The sequence below is a fragment of the Cajanus cajan genome, chromosome 11 (assembly GCF_000230855.2).
Source record: "Cajanus cajan strain Asha chromosome 11, NIPB_CcT2T_4, whole genome shotgun sequence".
Classification (NCBI taxonomy): domain Eukaryota; kingdom Viridiplantae; phylum Streptophyta; class Magnoliopsida; order Fabales; family Fabaceae; genus Cajanus; species Cajanus cajan.
Window position 1 is genome coordinate 40,271,870 of NC_138527.1, and position 20,217 is coordinate 40,292,086.

The following is a 20,217-nucleotide window of genomic DNA, read 5'->3' on the forward strand; positions in this document are numbered from 1 at the left end:
ATGTCAAAATTTCAATCTATCACTCAACTATTTTACGGATAAGCACCAAGCACGTCACTTTAGTTTGAATTTATTTATTTAATTTAAATGGATGTATAATTATAATATATATATATATATATATATTATACGTTGATTTTGATATATATAATTTAAATTTTATATATTAATCATGAGTTATTAAGTAAAATAATTTTATCAAAAATTACTCTTTGAATATGTTTGGTACATAAAAAATTCATTTTCTCAAAATTCTGATATCGAAAATGTTGGTTTCTCGCATTGAGTTTGTTATTTGAAAAATAATATTTCTAAACAATATTGTTTCCCAAAATTTTTATAAAATTATTCTCATGGACGGTAAGAAACTAATTTTCTCGATGTAAGAATAATTAATACAGTAAAAAATGTCATGTTATCTTTATTTATTTATTTAATGCAATAAAAATTATCATATAACATTTAAAAACATTTATGACTAACATACCAAATTTCATAATTCAAAGGAATCATCATTCCCAAATTTTATAATTCTAAAAATCATTATTCACGTGATGAAAAAAATTATAACACTGTAAAATTTCATTAATTATTGTGTTTTTATTAATAATTATGTGTTGTGATGTTCTTATATGTGGTGCTCAAAACTCTAGGAGTTAAAAGAACTCCTAAGGAGTCTTTAAGTATTTTAGATAATTTCTTTAGGTAAAGATTTAGTTTAGTCTTGAAGGGAGAAAGTATATATAAGTTTTTTTTTTACGAATTGAGCCTCAAAAGTTCAATTCTTAAGAATCTTAAAAAGATAAGTTAAAGAGAAATACTTTGGAGTCCATGAGCTTCTATTCTTTAGACCTTCTATTGAAAGGGTGATTCTTTTATTAAAATTCTAATTTAGTTGCGTTTGTTGATTCAAGTAAGTAGAACCGTGAATCAAGATTGTTGAGTCGTGCGGGGTTTTCTAAAGAAGCTCGAAACCATTTCTTTCTCTTTTTTTCCTCTTAGATTTTAATGTAAGGGAAACTAGAATATATATTAAAAAAAACAAATTTTAAAATATTTAACTTTATTTGAATATACAAAAAAAATCTATTTTTTTAATAAATCAGTCTTAAACAGAGAAGCTAACATCGAGAGTGCCATTAGTCTGCATCTGAAAGACTGAAACCAATCAGAGCCATTAGTGGGGCCAAGGTAGACCTTGGAGGAGAAATGGTTCAAGAAGAATTGGACGTGCTGAATTCTGGTAACAGAGAAGCTAACAAGAACGAAGAAAGCCCTCTCCCACCAATTTGGCAAGAAGGAGATTAAGAGAGGGTACCAAATCCAGAACAAGAGTAGGCCAATAAGCTCTACTCCTATGTAGTCGACCTTACGGTTGGAGAGCAAGAGGAAGAAGGATTGAGCGAAAAGGTTGGAGAATACATTCTTGTGGGCCTTTACAAATACATTTTGATTGGTCCCCAGCCCGTCTCACGGACCTTTAATACCATTTGTGAAATTTGGACAGAAATTCCCTATTGAAGTATTTTAAAATAAATTAGGACTAAATTGAAACTAAAAAGTAAAGTGATACCAAATTATTTTTTTTTAATATTACAAGAGAGCAAATTAGGGTTTTAGCCTATATAGATTTTATTGTTTCAAACAATAAACTTATTTTACAATTTTTTTTCTAGTAAAAACTGCTAAAAATTGCGGGGGGAAATCTTTCTGAAAAATAGCTTATCTCGTGATATCACAACTCACAAAAGCAAAGATCATGGAATGCACATGATCCACTTCCGTTGGGCTGATCAGGAACAGTTCCCAACCCAAAAAGTTTTGGACAATCAATAGTACGACGAAATTCAATCGTAAAATTACTCCTACTTTTTTTTGAATATGAGGGAAAAAGAAAGTACACGAGTAAATTTCAATTAATTTCATTTTATTTTATGTTAAAAATATCATTTATTTGATTAAAATTTTATTTCTAATATCTATTCTATTTGAAGATTTAGTAAAAAAAATAGTTTTAAAAAATATAATTTAAATAAATAACAAATTAGTCTCTGTTCCTGTGTTAGGATACACACTTCACTTATCCTTGTTGTAGCGAGTCTGATCCTGGGTCTCGATCTTCTCGTTCCTATCCGGGTAGTCCGATGTGAGGGGGGTGTGCCTGCAAAGACACTCCAACGCTCAAGTAAGTGCTCGGCGTAATAAATGTGGTAGTTGAAAGTTAGTTACGTACCTCGCTAGGGTCCTATTTATAGTGATCCTTATTGGGCCGCGATTAAGGACTGGGCCCCGGGAAATTAGGGGGCTAATCCGGTGCATTACATAAATTAACCTCTCCATAATTATCCTAGCGTAAATCTGTGACTTAGCCGAGCACACCGACACGTTCCGTTCAGATTGTGAGTGGTTGGTGGGCTCGGGTATTCAACCTGGTCGTGCACGAACTCGGGTATTCAGCCTAGTCAGCCACGAACTCGGGTATTCGGCCTAGTCGGTCATGAACTCGGGTATTCGGCCTAGTCGGCCACGAACTCGGGTATTCGGCCTAGTCAGCCACCATACGGTATAGTCTCTTTTTAATTTTTAATCCGTAATTTTTGTTTCTCTAATTCTAATTATGCAAATTTTGTTTTAAAATTTTAAAATTTTTGTAATATTGACCTAACTGTTAATCTTGCATAACTATAAGACATCAATACATAAACTTTAAGCGACTATTATGCCAAATGCATATAATAGCATAACACTATAAAATACCATTGAATTCACACTTCCGGTATAAACATTTTTTATAAACTTAAATAGTCAATGCATATAGATTTGACAATTAAAATAAATTTACAGATTTTTTTTAATTAGATATCAGAATTGTGTAATAAAAAATATAAAGATGGCCAAAATACGATTTATTCTAAATAAATCGAAGAAATAACTAATGTATAATTTATGTTGTTTCCTTGCGTGAGGCTTAAAATTGGGCCAAAATATATATATGATGCATGTCTTAGTACGACTCTACAGCAGTATTGGGGTGGGTTAGACTTAACAATATACATAAGTTGGAAAACATAGTTTTTAAAAAGTTAATAAGAGAGAAATTTTATAAATTATATATAAATTAATTTTAATTTTAAAAAACATTTAATTTTTTTTCTTCTAAAAGTGTTTTGAGAAAAAATTATCGAAGTGATTTTATTTTCTTGCATTAGGTTTTGTTAATCTTTGGTTTCTAATTTTTGTTTCACTCAGTTTTTATTTTCCAGAAACAACGTGAATGAAACATAAGAAAACTCGAGTCCAAGAAAATCGAATCCCAATCTTTCATAGTTTCATTAGCAATTTGCACTGCTGCATAAACCACGTTTATAACAATTACAAGACACACTACACTAGTTCTTTTTGTCTCAAGGTTCACCAACCCCCAATTCACCAGCGAGAAATTCTCACAACACAGTGACGGACATTGACATGCATCAAAGTCTTGCTACCACTAGGGCTCTTCCACAATAACTTGCCATACAACAAACACAGATAAGCAGTTGAAGGAACTTATTCGCCCCTGCTTCCGTTTTTATTTTACAAAACAAATATAAAAAAGAAAAAGACAAAGACAAAGACAGATTTTTATTTTTTATTATTTTTTCAGTTTCAACAACAATTAATTGATTAAGTAACATCAATTTCTACCTCCCTGTCTCAATATCAAGGTGAATGTGCTTGAGCAGCACCGGAATAACGGTATCCGGCGAGCTCAACTGCGGTAAGTGACCGTCGGTAGCCATGACCTCGACGATGGAGTCAGCACCAAGGTGTTGGTGAAGGTACTCCGAAATCATCACGGGAACCGCCATGTCTTTCTCCGCTTGTATGATGTGGCAGGGGACAGTGACGAGGCTCAGAATCTGCCTCATATCGCTTTGGAAAATGGTCTGCGACACGATTAGCGCTATGTCCGGTCTCATGTTGAACAACGTTCGACTAAATTCCTGCACCGCCACAGAATCCATGTCCCCTCCCACCGCCAATGGAGCAAACCCATGGCACCACGCTTTGTAATTCGACGCCATCGCATCGAACAATTGGTTCAGATCTTCCTGCTCAAATCCTCCGTAGTAATCCACGTCGTTCAAATACCTTCCCCAAAACAAACCAAACCAATTACAGGTCAATTTTTACTTAATAATCACCCAACTCTTTTACTATACTGCAGTATTTTCAAAATCCCTTATTTTAAAATAAATAATATTTTCTAATAAAAAAACATATTCTTAAAAGAAGTGTACAAATTGAGATTTGTTTCCCTCACGTTATTATTATTAGTCATGCCGAATACCATACACTCTCACATTATCTTAACAAAATGGATAAAACTGACTCGATCTTAATTTTTATTAACTTATGATATTTTTTACATAAATTGGTGTCTAAATTAGTTAATTACCTGGGAGAAGCGCCGACCATAACGAGTTTTGAGAAGAGATCGGGGCGAGAAATAGAGGCAATAACACCTATCATTGCGGAAACAGAGTGACCAACAAAAATGCAAGATTCAACGTAAAGCTCTTCTAGAATAGCGAGCAAATCAGAGGCGTAGCCTTCTAAGCTTGAGTGGCGCTCAAAATCGAAGTAGTCAGGGTTGGTTGTACCCGCACCCATGTTGTCGTAGAGAATGACACGGTAATCGTCGAGGAGATAAGGTACAAAGTGTTTCCACAGAGACTGGTCCGTGCCGAATCCGTGAGCCAGAACTATACACTCTGTGCCTGATCCCAAAATCTTCACGTTATGAGCTTCCGCTGCTATCCCCATTTTCCCACTCAGTGCGAAAATGCTGTTTCTCTATGTCCGTTCTCACTTTTGGTTAATTACCGACCAGTGTGTGAAAGGCTGACTTTCAGGCTCACAGGTCCAGCCCTTATATTTGGACTTCTATACAGCCACGGGGAACAAGTAGCACCACACCTACAAAAACAAAACTCTGCCGATAATAGAAATATCCCAATTTCATTGGTCACCAAAAAGAGGATTCTCGATTCTTTCTTGTTCCGCTAGGCAGCAAATCAAGAGGAGAGGGTAAAATTACTAACTTTACATTTGCTTCTGATTTCGTTTTACTTGAAAAATATTAGGCTTAAGTATATTTTTAGTCCCTTAAATTTAAGATAAATTTGTTTTTATTTTTTAAATTTAAAATTATTATTTTTAGTTCTTGTAATTTTCAAAAATCTTATTTTAGTCTCTTAGGTCACTAATAACATATTTAAAAGTGACTAATTAATACAGTTATGTCATATCAACCAGATTTAATGTGATATTTTCACTGATAGAGATACTAATAGGTAGATTCTATATAATAATGTTTGATAAATTTTTTAATAAAATTTGAATATAAGAACTAAAATAATATTTTTTGAAATTACAGGATTAAAAATAATAATTTTAAATTTGAGGGACCAAAAATAAATTTATTCTAAATTTGAGGAACTAAAATCATATTTAAACCAAAATATTATCATCGTAAAATATTCATTGATTCTTGTAGATGACTCTATATATTCTTTTAACTATGTTTTTTTAGCCATATCAATAAACAAAGACTTATTGATTTATAAAAAAAAAATATATATATATATATATATAATATATAGGTTAATACACTTAATATTTAAAAATATAAAATATACTCTCAAGTCTTGAATATAAGATAAAAAAAATCCATTCATGTTAATTAACAAATTTTATTTCACTAAATTTATTTAAAAAATAATTATTTTTTTAAAAAATTATCTTTTATTAGAAATTTATATGAATCTATACATATTATAAAGGAGATATATTTTAATAATTAATTTTTGGTCTTCACTTTTTAGTGGACGATTATACCCTCGAAATGTAAAAAGAAAATTTTTCTTATATTTTTTTCTGAATAATTATCCATAATTTTTAATATTTTGTCTGTGAGTATATTAGAGGCACGAAGTGCCTTGAATCCTCTAGTAATAATAATAATAATAATAAAAGTTCATTCTGTAACAGCCCAATTTTCACTAGGCCTTGGGCCCAATTCATTGCCCGGAACGGGCCGTTTCAAAAGTGAAACGGGCCGTTCCGGAATAAAGAATTTGCCTAAAAACGTAGTTGAGAACGGGCCGTTCCGGTTGGAGAACGAGCCGTTCTGGTTTAGAGAACGGGCCGTTCTGAAACTGGAACGGGCCGTTCTGAAACTGGAACGGGCCATTTTGCTGGGATTGAGAACGGACCGTTCTGGTTTTAGAACGGGCCGTTCCAGTTGAGAAATTTATGTAGGTTTGAAAGGCCCAGAACGGGCCGTTCCGCTTTTAGAACGGGCCGTAGTGGTAGGTGAGCCAGAATTCCTATAAATAGGGGGCTTCACTTCTCATTTTTCACACACTTCTCATTCTCATTCTTTCTTCTCTTCTCTTCTGTTCTCTCTTCTTTCCCTCTCCTTCTTTCTGAAGACCAAGAGGAATCTAGAGGAGGAGGTTCTGCCCTAGTTCCTATTTATCCAGGTACGGGGAAAATGATTATTTATATGTAGAGTTACATGAGGGAATTGGGTAGAGGAAGAGCCCTTACGGTTATGAATAATTTTATAATTATTTCTGTTTGGAGAATTAATTGTCTTATGTGATTCTGTATATCTTTAAGACTACGAATATATGATTTATTTGTAAAAATGATGCTCTGGAAGAGAGAACGAAATTATAGAAAAATGTCTGTAAGTTAGGTTGTGAAAAATTGGATGATTTCTGTTTGAGGAATTGATGATCCCATTAGATTTTGTATATGTTGAGGATTATAAATATGCTAATAATTTGTAAGAATGATGATCTGGGAGAGAGAACGAAATTGTAGAAAAGTGCCTGTGAGCTAGGTTTTGGAACAATTAGGGATTTTACTGTTTATGTTAAAATTATATTAAATTGATAATTCTATTGTTTATTATATTAATTTATGAATGTTATTATATTATTTAATAAGAATTGATGATTTAAATGTGAATTGCTTGAGGGATGTGTAAATCCTTATTTTGTTAGACTTATCTGTTGTGTATATGATATGGAATTGTGTATGTGATATGGAATCGTGATATGAGATGAGATGTTGTATGGACATGATTAAGAATGTGATTGCGATGTGTTTCCTCACACTAATGACTAAGGATGGCACGGCCCCTGGGTAAGTGGTGCTACAGGGAGGGCGTGACCCTAACATGGTGTGAGATGAGTAAGACAGTTAACACACACCACTTATGTCGATTATGGCAGCCCTGACATAGGGTTAATTGCAAGAGACTGTATGGATTGTAATGTGATTGTGGTTCCTCACACTCATGCTTCAGGGACGAACGTACTCCTGAATGATCAGGGACGATACGAACCCTGGGTAGGTGATGCTTCAGGGACGAGCGTACTCCGGGATGATCAGGGATGATACGAACCCTAGTATGGTGTGGGTTGAGTGAGGCAATTAACCCGTATCACTTGTGTCAGATGTGGCGAGGTCTTGGCATAGTGTTAGTTGTAAGATTGGCTTGAATTATGGATGTGGAAATGATATTGTTAATCGTAAAATTGCGTGGATGGTGATGGATTGATAAATTATGATACATGCTTATATATATGAATTATGATGAGATTTCATTATGATGTGGTTGTATGTACTTTACATATAGATATTTTCTTTTCTCACCGTATAAATTGTGGATGTTTTAGGTGAGGAAGATCCGGCTACGAGTAGAATGCCAACAGTTGAATTGTGGGTATGCTCTGATATTGTGACATCAGGGCAAAGGATTTTTAGGACAGATTTTATATGGATTTGGAATTGTAAATATGATTTTGAAAACAATTTGTAAACTTTCAAGTTTTATTTTCAATTATTATGTTGGTTATTGATAAATGAATATGAAGGTTTTATGTGAACGCTTTTGCCAACGTTAAAAATTTTATTCTTTAGTTTATTTATATGATTAATATTTATATATGTGTTGGGGTAGTAAGGGTGTCACACATTCAAATTACAGTTTCAATTAAATGAAATGAAGAAATATATTAGAGATGATGTTTTAAATAAAGTGAAATTAATTTATATATATATATATTTGAGTCTAACATACATCATCATATTTATTATTATTATTATTATTATTATTATTATTGTTGTTGTTGTTGTTTATTTTACTTATATTTGAGTTCAGAAAAAAAAAAAAAACATTTTATATTTGAGTCTAACATATATCATCATATTTATTGTTAGGAAATATCCGTAGGTAAATATGTGAAGATACATTGATTGATATGTTTATATATGATGGGTGTAGAGATATGTTCATATGCATTATTGGTATCTTGTCTGACATGGTTTGAATTATATACACGTTTGTTTGGAGTATTGTAGCTCTTATATATGGTTGTGGTGTAACGTTGTATGTTATATAACGGTGATTTGGATTACAATGACCATATATTGCATGAGAGTAAATCATAATTAAATTTAAAGAGTTTATATTGGTAGGTGGCGTGATCATGATGGTGTTATTGGATGTAGTTTGTATAGTCATTCTTGATCGACACTAGAAATCTAAGATGTGCGATTATTTGGGATTACACACACGTATATAACTTGTTTATATCACTTAATATACTTTACTTTTATATTCATATTATATGTGTATGTATACGAGGCCTTTATTTTTTTAATTTTATATATTTTAATAATTTAATTTTCATTGTTAATAATAGTAATTTCATTTAATTTAGCGATTATAGTGAGTTGTTATACATGCACTTTCTTTTAAATATAATTATTATTTTTGATTATTTTATGTATATTTAGATACTAATTTAAAATCATATTAAAAAAAATACATGTTACAATATAGCTTCTTTTTTTTTTTCAACTTCAGGTTTCCAAACACACATTTTTCATTAATAAGATCAAATTAAAATACGTTTTTCGTATCTCTTTTTTATGTTATCCAAACATATGAGTAGTTACACGTCCCAACTCACATGCCCCGAATTAATGGTAACTTGGCATTATCCCTGCAAATTGATATGGACATGATCAGCATCAAACTATCACAGAGACTCGAGAGTCGAGAGCAACTGATCGAGCCCAACTAACAAAAAAATAGCTATCCACGATGGGGCCGTGAGTGTACGCACGTTCTGTGACTTGCTCATGATTTTGGTCCAGCTGATTGCGACCAAAGAGGAAAAAGGAAAGACGAATTAACGAAATGGAAAACTAAGAAAGAAAATGAAACATTAGGAATAAGGACCAATTAATAAAATAAGATACTTTTAATATATTTTAGTTGTTTGGCTGAGAAAATACCACATTTTAATGTAATATTATAATATAATTAATTAAAAGATGCAATACCTTGAGACTACGGCATCCCGGCGGCCATTCTTGACCTTTGCGCCTGAGCTTCAGAGCCAGACGACCAGACCCCACGAGAGCAGTAAAGCACAAATGGTCTTTATCGGAATGTAGATTTTTATTTTTTATTTTTTTGAACGATAGGAATGTAGATATTTTGGTTCGACGTGAAATGCCTTATTCATTAGTGTGTTTGGATGAGGAATTTTACAAATTCAATGAATTTTAAATTCTTGGTATTTGAATTACTTTGATTTCAATTTCTATCATTCTTAAAATATTTTGTTTGGATGAGTCAATTCAAATTTCTTAAATTTTAAATTGTTAGGTTGAATATAATAATTTGATTCTATCATAGTAAAATTAATTTTAAAAATATATTTATATGTTGAGATTTTTAAATTAAATTTTATAAAAATAAATATTAATCCATTTTTAAATATTTAATAATTTTAAAAATTAATATTAGATAATGTTTAATAATTTTAAAAATTAATATAAGATAATATTTAATAATTTTAAAAATATTTTTGAATATCTAATAATTAAAAGAATGAAAAGATAAGATCAAATATATAGGTGAAATAAGAAAAACAAATATGAGAAATTTCAAATTCTCCCATTTTTTTGGAGAATTTGAAATTCTACAGGAATTTCACAAATACTTAGATTTCAAATTCTTTGTAAATTTTTCATCCAAACAAAGCATTTCACCTCAAGAAATTTGAAATTCTTCAAATAAATGAATTACCCTATATAAATTCCTCATCCAAACACACCATAAAATGTATATGCCTTAATATAAGGGAAGTCAAAAGAAATTTTAAAAATAATAAATCAATAGTATTTCAATCCTTTTTTTTTTATTTATAGAGGAATAGTATTTTAATATATATTGCACAAGTTATATATTTATTATATAATTAAAATTTAATAAAAAATTATATATACAAATAATATTATATTTAAATATATATATTATATTATATTTTAAATTTGTATAAATGTATATATTTTAAAACAAATAAATTATATTTTATATTTATAAAATATAATTTATATCATGACACATTTTTTTAATTGTTGTTAATTTATTTTAAAAGTATAAAATTTAATTTAAAGATATATTTGATAAATCTAAATTCAAATAAATAAGAAATTAAAAAAAATCACTTAAAATCCTTTAATTGAATAAAAACACCTAAAAATGTTATCATTTAAAAAATTTCTAGAAATATTCTAATATAAAATAACAACTCGTATTTAATATGTAAAAGTGTAAAGATGAATATAGGTTGAGGTTGGACAAGGTTTATCTTTGTCCAAACCTGATTCAATTTTTAGACAAATCATTTTTTACAATTCAAATCCCACTTGATTGAGATCCAAAAATATAAGGGGGGAGATTGAGTTGACTTGACTTTGTTAAACTAAATTAATTTTAATAATATATAATTAAATATAAAATAAAAAGGTACAAAATTTAAATTAGTTTAATTTAATAATATATTTTGAAATAAATATTTCATTATAAATATAATATTATCTTATAGAAATATTAATAACTAAATAATTTTTTATTATTAATGTACGATAATTCAATAAAATTTATACTTTTGAGAGAATATTATAGGCTAAAACTGATTATGATGGCCCATAATATAGACTGAACCAATTCTAAAATTATAAAGGGTCCACTTTTAATTATCAAGTTTGTCTAAATTAACTTTATATTAAATTGAGTTAAACTAGATCATGCTCATTCATGTCCCATATAGATTGATGAAGATATATATATATATATATATATATATATATATATATATATATATATTATTTTTAAAGTATACATAAAAATTAAGGTGTGAAAATATTAAAATTAGTTTACTTTAATTTAAAAAAATTAACATGTATAAACCGAATGGTTAGTATAATTGAAGTCATATATTTCTATCCTCCTTTTTAAAAAAAATTAATAATATGATAAAATTTATTGTAGGAATTTTTAATTTTCAATTAAAATTGATTCTTATATTTTTAAAATGATAGATTTATTTAACCTAATTTTTTTTATAATTGATGAAATTCATCTGCCTTACTAATAAATTCAGTTTCATAAAAAAATATATGAAATTTAGTCATTATAAAAAATAAATGATCGATAGTATCACTTTTTTTTATTTATAAAAATTATAATAATGATATTAAAATTTAAATATTAGACCATACACATATTATTTCAACCTTTATTAGGTATGATCTTTTTTAACACATAGAAACTAAAATTTTACTTCTTTAAAGGGACTTTCTTTATCATTAATTAGAAGATGTATGTACTATTACATTCTTTCAATAAAATTTGATTAAGAAATGTGATCAAAAATTGACAAAACTGTTAAAATTGACTAGCATGATGAATTAGTTCATTAGTTCACTAGGTTAATTTAAGTTGAACTCTTTTATTTTTAAGCTAAAAAAAATAGGCTAGTCTGACCAATAAAAATTAGGTAGGAAAGGTATTGAATTTATTTAGTTTGATATTTTTTTCTTTTAAATTACATGTAAAATTATTAAAAATAAATAATCATTTTTTAAGTTACACATACTAATTTAATTATATTCAAGTTAATAATGCATATAACTTAAATAATAAAACTTTTACATTTATAATCACGCACACTTAAGGTTTTACTTTTCTCTCTTGGGAAGATATATTTCATATATTAAATAACCTCAAAATTTCTCTTAAGTTGTATTTAGATGAAAAAATTAAAAGTTTAGATCCTTGAAATTTTAATTGCTTTAATTAGATAATTTAATTTAAATTTCTTGATTTTCAAATACTTTATATATAAAGTTATTTTTAGTATATGTTTATTTTTATATTTTTTAAATTTTAATACTAATATTGTTTAAAAATAAACAATTAAGTTATAATAATTAAAAATTTTAACAATAGATAATATTTATTAATTTAAAAATCATTTTAAAATTTAATAATTAAAAAAATAAATATTAATAAATTATACATCAATTTTGATAGATAAAAAGATATAAGAGAAAAAATAAAATAAATGAGAGATGAATAAAAAGAGAAAAAATAATATAAATAAGAAAAAGAAGAGAGAGAAAAGAGAACATGGACAGAGAAGAGAGAGAAACAAGAAAGGAAATAATAAATAAAAAAAATGAGATAAAAGAAGAGAAATATTAGAAAGAGAGAAAGGGAGAAAAGATTTAGAAGAGATAAAAAATAAACAAATATGAGAAATAAAAGAAAAAAAGAAGTTATGAGAATTTGAAAGATTTTGATGAAAATTTTAGATGAGTAAATTACATGTCTACTAAAAGGTTACAAAATTCATTATTTAAAATAATTTCTTAAAATTTCTATATTTTTAAATATTAATTTTTTAAAATAAAAAATCCTAATTAAATATTATTAGATTTGATGACTTCTACAAAAATTATAACTATTTTAATTAAATATTATATGACTTCTACAAACATTATAACTATTTTAATTAAATATTATATGACTTTTATATTAAAAAAGCTTCAAATATAATTTTTTTAAAAAAATCTATTAAAATTCTAATTCCTCAGCAGAGAAATGTTGCTATTTAATAGTGGTCCATTTGAAATGACAGAAATAAAGGAGAGGAAATTAAAGAAAACATTTGAAATTTAAATGAAAGGTCAGATTTTTTTTTTAAAATCTTATCACTATAAAATTAAATTTTTAATTTTTTTCTCCATTTTCTTTTCAAGTAAACAAAAGAAACACTTCATTATCCATGTTTTTTTTTCCTACTTTCTTTTCCACCAAACATAAGTATTAAAAAGTCCTAAAAAAAATTACGTAACTGTTTTCACACACACTTTATATATCAAATTTGCCAACTGACAACGTAATATTCATTTCCTCTCTATGCACCTGTTTTTTTTTTTTTATAAATATTTTTATTTTAATTTTCACAAGCAACAAATACATAAATTTGTTGAAACCTTAATTATAATGTTCTTTAGTTGTTAGGTAATAGTAAAAAATATATATAATTTGATTTTTTCTAGTACTTTTCATGAATTTTTTTATGCTTGTGAGATAATATGCTAAATTGCAAACTAATAGCAGGTCAGCGTGGACCAATAATTATCTTGACTCATTTATTTTAAGGGTCAAACTGGGCTGATCCGTTTGCATGCGATCCTATGTGAACTGGGCTAGTTGGTAATGGTATATTCAATCCTAATTATCATTATTATTTTTCTTTTGCTCACTCTCTTTTTTGGTTTTCATAGGATGAAAATACTTCATAACGTGTCCCTTTTTCTTTTTCTTTTAGTTTTAGACTTATATTTGTTTTAACTGTAGACTCTTCCTTGACTATGTTACTGTTACCCATGTTTTTTTGTCTTATCTTTTTATTTCCAAAAACTAAGACCCTGGACTGAAAAGAGGATGTCGAAGGAAGACCTGAAAGATTTATTGCAAGCTTCTTTGTTCAAAATAAAAGTTTTAACACTATTCACAATTACAACACTGCCAGGAGCATAACTAATAAAAAAACATATGTAAATTTTCCCAATAATTGGGCAATGTATAAATAAACTAAAGACTTATAATTTCATCATCAAGGTAAAAATACCAATGTTAGACAACTAGCCAAAACAACTATGAAATTCACTTAAGTGATCAATAATAGAAATACCCTCTTTATAGCGCAAATTCACGGCTTTTCTCAGACAATAATTTATTGCTACGGATTTGAGACATGCACAATATTAAGTTTATCTCACAAAATTCTAGCATGTGCAACAGTGACTATGAATAAAAAATTATCATTTACTGACTTTTGAATAAAGTCACAAACCATCTCATGCTCAAAAGCTCATTTTTCATTAATTTTACTACAAACAGATGTAATATATAGCAAAAATAAAAAATCCTTCATATCTACATTTGTACTTAAAGTAATTAATGTCACCGATAATTACTTCTTACTGATAATATGGTTAAATAAAAATAATTAATGTCATTCATATAAATAATTAATTTTGATTTGTACTTTCATAATTCAAATCGTACAACCTCGTTAAAGATAAATAAGTAATAAACTTTGTGTCACCTATTTAAGGTGATCACACAAAAAAAAAAAATCAAAATTAAGTAATGCAATTCTCATTTCAAAAGCTCTAAACACTTCTCACTATTTTTGTTTTCTCAACCAAATCATTGATCATTTACCTTATTTGACTTTTTCCCCCTCTCACCTCATCGTAAAAGACCAAAGGTGTTACAGAGATTTTGAAATAAGAATAAGATTACTCTAATTGTAAGTAACAACAACAAAATTAAATATGCCCTCATTTTTCTGTAGGGCTATATTTTAAATCTACAATTACCCGTTTTCATCACATTTACAATCCCTTTCATTTGGCTACGGTTAGCTACCAATGCGATCAATTTCGTGGTACAAAAAAGTCAAGGGTCGAGACACTGCGACTGCTAGTAGCTTATTCAACTTAAAGATCAGCTTCACCTGCTCTCAGAGAGAATATATCAATAGGGGTATTAACGCAATCATAAACTCCTTGATGTCTTGACCTACCCTCTAGAGAATCTTGTGAATCTGAATGATCGAGATACAGAACGATCACTGTAATATCATCATGAAAATGACGCCTTAGACCCTTCTCAATTTTCCTTAAATCCTCATATCTCGTTTCTCTTTTCTTTGCAACCTCTTCTATTGCAGCTCTCACCAATCGTTTTGCTATTCCCTACAATGGAATGTTACATCTTTTTTAACATCCTTTCATTCAATGGAATCTCTAATATTATAGTTAGCAATACGTGCTCAATTAATGGGCCATGGACCTATTTCCATTGCGATGCCACTAAATGAAACTTAAAAACGTCTCAAGAATTAATAGCAAATATTATTTTTTTATTGCACAAAATATCTAACTTTAAGTAAAAATAACATAAAAACATCTAAGATGTTCTGCTTAAGTTTTTTTTTTTTTTTTTAAATTGCCATTCTTAAATAAGAAAAATGATAAACTTTAAAATTATTAGCATTGATATAACTTACCCTTGTATGATATAAATTAAATTGTTAAGATAGATATGGCAAGTGTATAATAACACTACGATGAGCATGTGTATTGACAGTATGTCAATAATTTATACCGAATGAAAATATCAAAGTTTTAAAAAATGGTTCCAGGTCACGATTAATTTCAACCATAACATGAAGTTTTTTTTTGGGTGTTTCACAATTGCAGCTGCATTAACCACATTTATTCAAATATATATTTTTTTAAGAGTTAATCACCTATACACTATTAGTGAAAAAAATTTATATTGACAACCAATTATATCTTTTAATTGTGCCATATTATTATAAACATATTTACTTTTAATAATGATATGACACAATTAAAAGATATAATTGATTACCAATATAAATTTTTTTTACATAAACAATGTATAAGTGATTAACTCTTTTTTTTAATAACACCAAGATTATTGCGATGAAACCAACATTGCAATCATAAAGAAACTTTAGAAAATAAATTTTAATATGATGCATCATGAGGATAATATAGATCGATAATACTTATACTAACAGAGTAACAGTTTCATGTGCACGGAAATGGTATTCTAATTAAAGTTAATCTAACACTAACCCATTAACATGCATGCATGTGTAGTTCAGGAGGTTTGTTGCGTGTGGACACTTACTATTCTGGGGCTTCTGTAGATGATTTCGACAGCCGCTTCATCAGTTAAATGCTCCCAAAGTCCGTCTGATGCAAAGATCAAAAACAGATCATCTACCTTTAATTTCCGTGTCAATATCGATGGTTCAGCTGTCATCACAGGTCTCTTCAAGTATAGTGGACATACAAATTGTTGGAACAGAGGATTAGCGTCAAAGTCTGGTTTCTTTAGGTATACATCTCCAATTGATCTTGAAACCTATAAGGCCAAAACACAGTTGAAAAATTACGAAGTTCACAAGGACGATATGACGTTGTAATCTTACAAAGCATCCCTCATTAAAATATTGGGAAAAATTACGGTTTCGAAATTTTAGCCCCCTGAAGAAGTCAAGTTGGCAAAACATGCCAAAGTTGACGATATCATTCTTGATAAAAGAATGCATATAAAATTTACATAACAAGTTTGAGCACCAAGTATTCACACACGATAATTCTTTCTAGATTACATTCCCCCACTCACGCGTAGGGAAGAAATGCTGTAAGATTTTTTTTTTCCTTTCAAAGGTTAGTAGTTAGGATGAATATACAGCATGATTATGAAGGTCCATTGAGAAACCAATAACATGCTCCACTCAGACTTGTCCTAAAATGCAGACAAGTTTAATACCAAGATAAAATAATGAAAAACAATCCATTATAGAATCACATCATTAATCCACGCCACTCGTCATGCCACAAACAACAGGAGATGAAAGCATGTGACGTACGTCACTCGAAACATTGAAGTGGAACGAAATTAAATATTGAGCCTAAATATTCATTTTCAGAAGATTTGCTTCCTAAGGTGGAATCTTTTAAGAGCACAGCTAAAACAACCTCAGTACTCTGTTTATTACGATTAAAAATATATATTATTACTATTATTTATATTTTTCCCTTCTCTGTTTTCTTTTCCCTCGTTCAAATATAAGATGGTGAAAATTTATATTTGGATAATAATATATGAACACCTATATATATCACAAACATTTATTAACTACTTTTTATCTTTATATTTCCCTCTTTTTATCACATTATATTAGCTTGTCAACTATTGTATTTATACTTCTTCATTTTCTCTTTCTTTGTCTTTCAAATTTTCAATCTCAAATAACACGGGATTATGGATCTTTATCCTTTGGCTAAATTGGCTTTATGTTTTTTTCTCAATGAAAATAAAGTGTTTTTGATTTTAATTTCTCTTGGACCACCGGGAGTTGTATACATGGTAAAATTCAATTGCCTGATGAGCGTACCGAATAGCATGACATGATTTCTGATTTCTGGTAGCTCAAATACACTCAAAAATGAAACTCGAAACTAAAAATAAATAAATACATAAAGAACAAATATATGCAAACCTTTTTAAGAAGCAAAATAATATAAAGCCTGAAGCAGAGCATTAGTTGCACCTATAGTTAATAGTGTCAAAGAAGCTGAAGTGACAGTCATCATCAAACACAAACATAAGCAGAGAAATATTGAAAGTAAAATTATCAACAGACTATAAGCATTTGACAAGAACAGCAAAAGAAGAGGACATTGAGAATAGATTAAGGTGAATGAATATTGATACCTGAATAATGCCCTTGATTCGCCAAACTCCACGACAACAAACCACAATGTGTGCATCATCAGGGTGAAGAGCCTGAACCTCCTTTCTAACCTCCTCCACTCCAACATTATGATCAGTGGACAAACGCTCTGCCACAACAGGACCACAATTCCCCTCTCTCACCAACGCTTTCCGTCCCAAAACCGCTCTCGAATCCCCCAGATTCGCCACATAAAGAACGCCGTTCGAAATCGCTCCCAGAAGACAACACGAACCCACCGAAGCTATCTGCGGCCGCGCAATCCACGATTCCCTCACTACACGCAAAAACTCCTCCTCGGTCGCCTCGAACGCCTTCTTTATCACCTCCTCGGACAACCCACCTTCCTCTGCTCCAAACCCTGCGACACAATCACAATGGATCATTAATTTCCATATTTTGTTCGTAAGTGCTAAGAATCTCGGTCACAATTTTGTAAAATCAGAGGTATATGAGGACATGTAGAATCTCCACTTATATTACACAATTTTATAAGATGTGTAGGGGTCTTACTGCGAAGGAAGGTGAAGAGGTGGTTGGTGATGAAACGGGAAGCTTCGGGTCCACCGTGTCCGTCGTATACGCCAACGAAGGTTTGGGAGGGAGAGGTGAATACCTGTGCTTGGTCTTCTAAGGAGGAATTAGCTTGAACCACTGCGATTGAATAGTTTCCCGAAGCGTGAGGTTTGAGGTCCGTGTGCCAGAGGAGGCTATCATCGTTGCTTCCACCACCGAAGCACATCTCCAGTGGCCTGCGCCACAGCTCCAACATCCTTAATGCTCTGTGCGTGTGGTCCACGGTTCTTGAAAAAAGTGGAACTCAGTTTCGATGGGTTGCTGAAAAAACTATGATGTCTTGACCCGTGCACAAGATGTAAGAGACCAACAACGTGTGGATTCCGCGTTCAAACGTAGAAATATGTGTAGTCAGTGAGAATCTCCCTACGGATTCCCGTCGCAGAGTGTGAGACGGGGTGCTGAGAATACACATACAATTATAGAAAAATAAAAAGCATTTGACTGAAAATTTCTCACCATCAAAAGTCTCTTTATTTTAAAAGTGAACAGAAATAATTTTACTAAAACATATATTTTTTAACGAAAAATTTAAAGATCAATTTTCTATCGTAAAACAAAGAATTGTCTAGAAAAAGGTTATTGAAGTGGGACCGAAGCTCGGTGGGTGGGTCCCGTGTTAGAATTCACTGAAAGTAATAGGTGATAAGTGATAAGTAAAGAAAGCGATGCAGTATTGCATCTTCGCTTGATAAGTAATAGGTGGAGTTTCGTTTTGGTTCTTTAATGTAGTGTTTGGGATTTACTATTCACGAGCAAAGAAACGCGAAGAAACTTATTATTCGTTTCCGGTGATTTGCGACGACGGAAAGGCGAAGAAAAGGAGGAAGAAACGTGATTCGTGTCCTCGCTTTTGTGCGAAGAAAGGAAAAAAAAGCCACGTAAGATTTATAAAAACCCAGAAATACTTTTTCGCATGCATGCATAGTGTGCCATGCAGTGAAAAAAGCATATACGAAGGAAACATAATCGATTACGCAAGAATACATAATCGATTATGACCTTATATAATCGATTATGTTGAAGCATAATCGATTATGTAGCCTTACATAATCGATAGCATAATCGATTATGCTGTATATATATATACAGCATAATCGATTATGCTGTATATATATATACAACATAATCTTTTATATATATATATATAATATTTTAAATTAAATATAATTATTTAATATTAATATTTAATTTATATATATATATATATATTTAATATTTAATATATATATATATATATATTTAATATTTAATATTTAATATTTAATATATATATAATTTTTTTAATTAAAATTTATATATTTATCTTTTAACTATAATAATTATAAATTTTTTAACTTAAGGGCAAAATAGTAATCTTATATAATTATTAATTAAAAAATTTATTTTTATCTATCACATCAATCAATTCACTCACAAACTTTCACATACTTTCTCTACACTTTCCACTCACTTTCCCTTAATCCAAACAACCTCACTTTCTACTCACTTTCCCTTCAAATCTCTCCTTTTCCACTCCCTCTTTTCCATCCTCAAATCCAAACAAAGCCTAAAATTCATTTGAATTAAATAAAAAAATTAAGTATAACGAATGAAGGATCTAATTTTTTTTTAAAGATTTTGAAATAATACTTATTTATATATTTATGATATAAAAAATTATATATATAATTTTTAAAAATATAAATATATATTATAATAATTTTTTATATTTACGTTATGATTAGAGGTGATAATAAATTAGATCAGACTAGATTATAGTATAATTTAGTAGGTTTGAATCTAATTTTTATTAAAAATAAATGTTCTAAATATAATTTATTTATTTATCATAAATATTTTTTAAATATTTAGTTAGAACCAC

General features: G+C 29.4%; 2 protein-coding genes and 2 long non-coding RNA genes across 4 annotated transcripts; 1 reads left to right on the plus strand and 3 right to left on the minus strand.

Moving 5' to 3' along the window:
• Window positions 1-3,296: 3,296 nt before the first annotated feature.
• On the minus strand, window positions 3,297-4,958 carry KAI2 (alpha/beta-Hydrolases superfamily protein). Its single transcript, XM_020374803.3, has 2 exons — window positions 4,442-4,958; window positions 3,297-4,134 (listed from the first exon to the last, which is right to left on the minus strand). The coding sequence occupies exons 1-2, from the start codon at window positions 4,807-4,809 to the stop codon at window positions 3,684-3,686; spliced, it is 819 nt and encodes a 272-aa protein (XP_020230392.1). The 5' UTR covers window positions 4,810-4,958; the 3' UTR covers window positions 3,297-3,683.
• LOC145953058 (uncharacterized) lies at window positions 4,939-7,923 on the plus strand. Its single transcript, XR_014430605.1, has 2 exons — window positions 4,939-5,073; window positions 7,737-7,923. It is a non-coding gene; the product is annotated as an uncharacterized LOC145953058 (long non-coding RNA).
• Window positions 7,924-14,432: 6,509 nt separating this feature from the next.
• On the minus strand, window positions 14,433-18,781 carry LOC109811152 (putative protein phosphatase 2C 63). Its single transcript, XM_020374807.3, has 4 exons — window positions 18,291-18,781; window positions 17,759-18,138; window positions 16,163-16,399; window positions 14,433-15,195 (listed from the first exon to the last, which is right to left on the minus strand). The coding sequence occupies exons 1-4, from the start codon at window positions 18,547-18,549 to the stop codon at window positions 14,938-14,940; spliced, it is 1,134 nt and encodes a 377-aa protein (XP_020230396.1). The 5' UTR covers window positions 18,550-18,781; the 3' UTR covers window positions 14,433-14,937.
• On the minus strand, window positions 15,570-16,101 carry LOC114916675 (uncharacterized). The gene is made up of 2 exons (XR_003805257.2): window positions 15,937-16,101; window positions 15,570-15,752 (listed from the first exon to the last, which is right to left on the minus strand). It is a non-coding gene; the product is annotated as an uncharacterized LOC114916675 (long non-coding RNA).
• Window positions 18,782-20,217: the final 1,436 nt, after the last annotated feature.

Coding starts and splice junctions, on each gene's coding strand:
- KAI2 (XM_020374803.3), bottom strand. CDS start 4,809: ATGGGGATAGCAGCGGAAGCTCATAACGTGAAGATTTTGGGATCAGGC. Junction 4,135..4,441: donor ATGGTCGGCGCTTCTCCCAG/GTAATTAACTAA, acceptor GTTTTGGGGAAG/GTATTTGAACGACGTGGATT.
- LOC109811152 (XM_020374807.3), bottom strand. CDS start 18,549: ATGTTGGAGCTGTGGCGCAGGCCACTGGAGATGTGCTTCGGTGGTGGA. Junction 18,139..18,290: donor CCTCTTCACCTTCCTTCGCA/GTAAGACCCCTA, acceptor ATTGTGTCGCAG/GGTTTGGAGCAGAGGAAGGT. Junction 16,400..17,758: donor GAATCAAGGGCATTATTCAG/GTATCAATATTC, acceptor TTGGCCTTATAG/GTTTCAAGATCAATTGGAGA.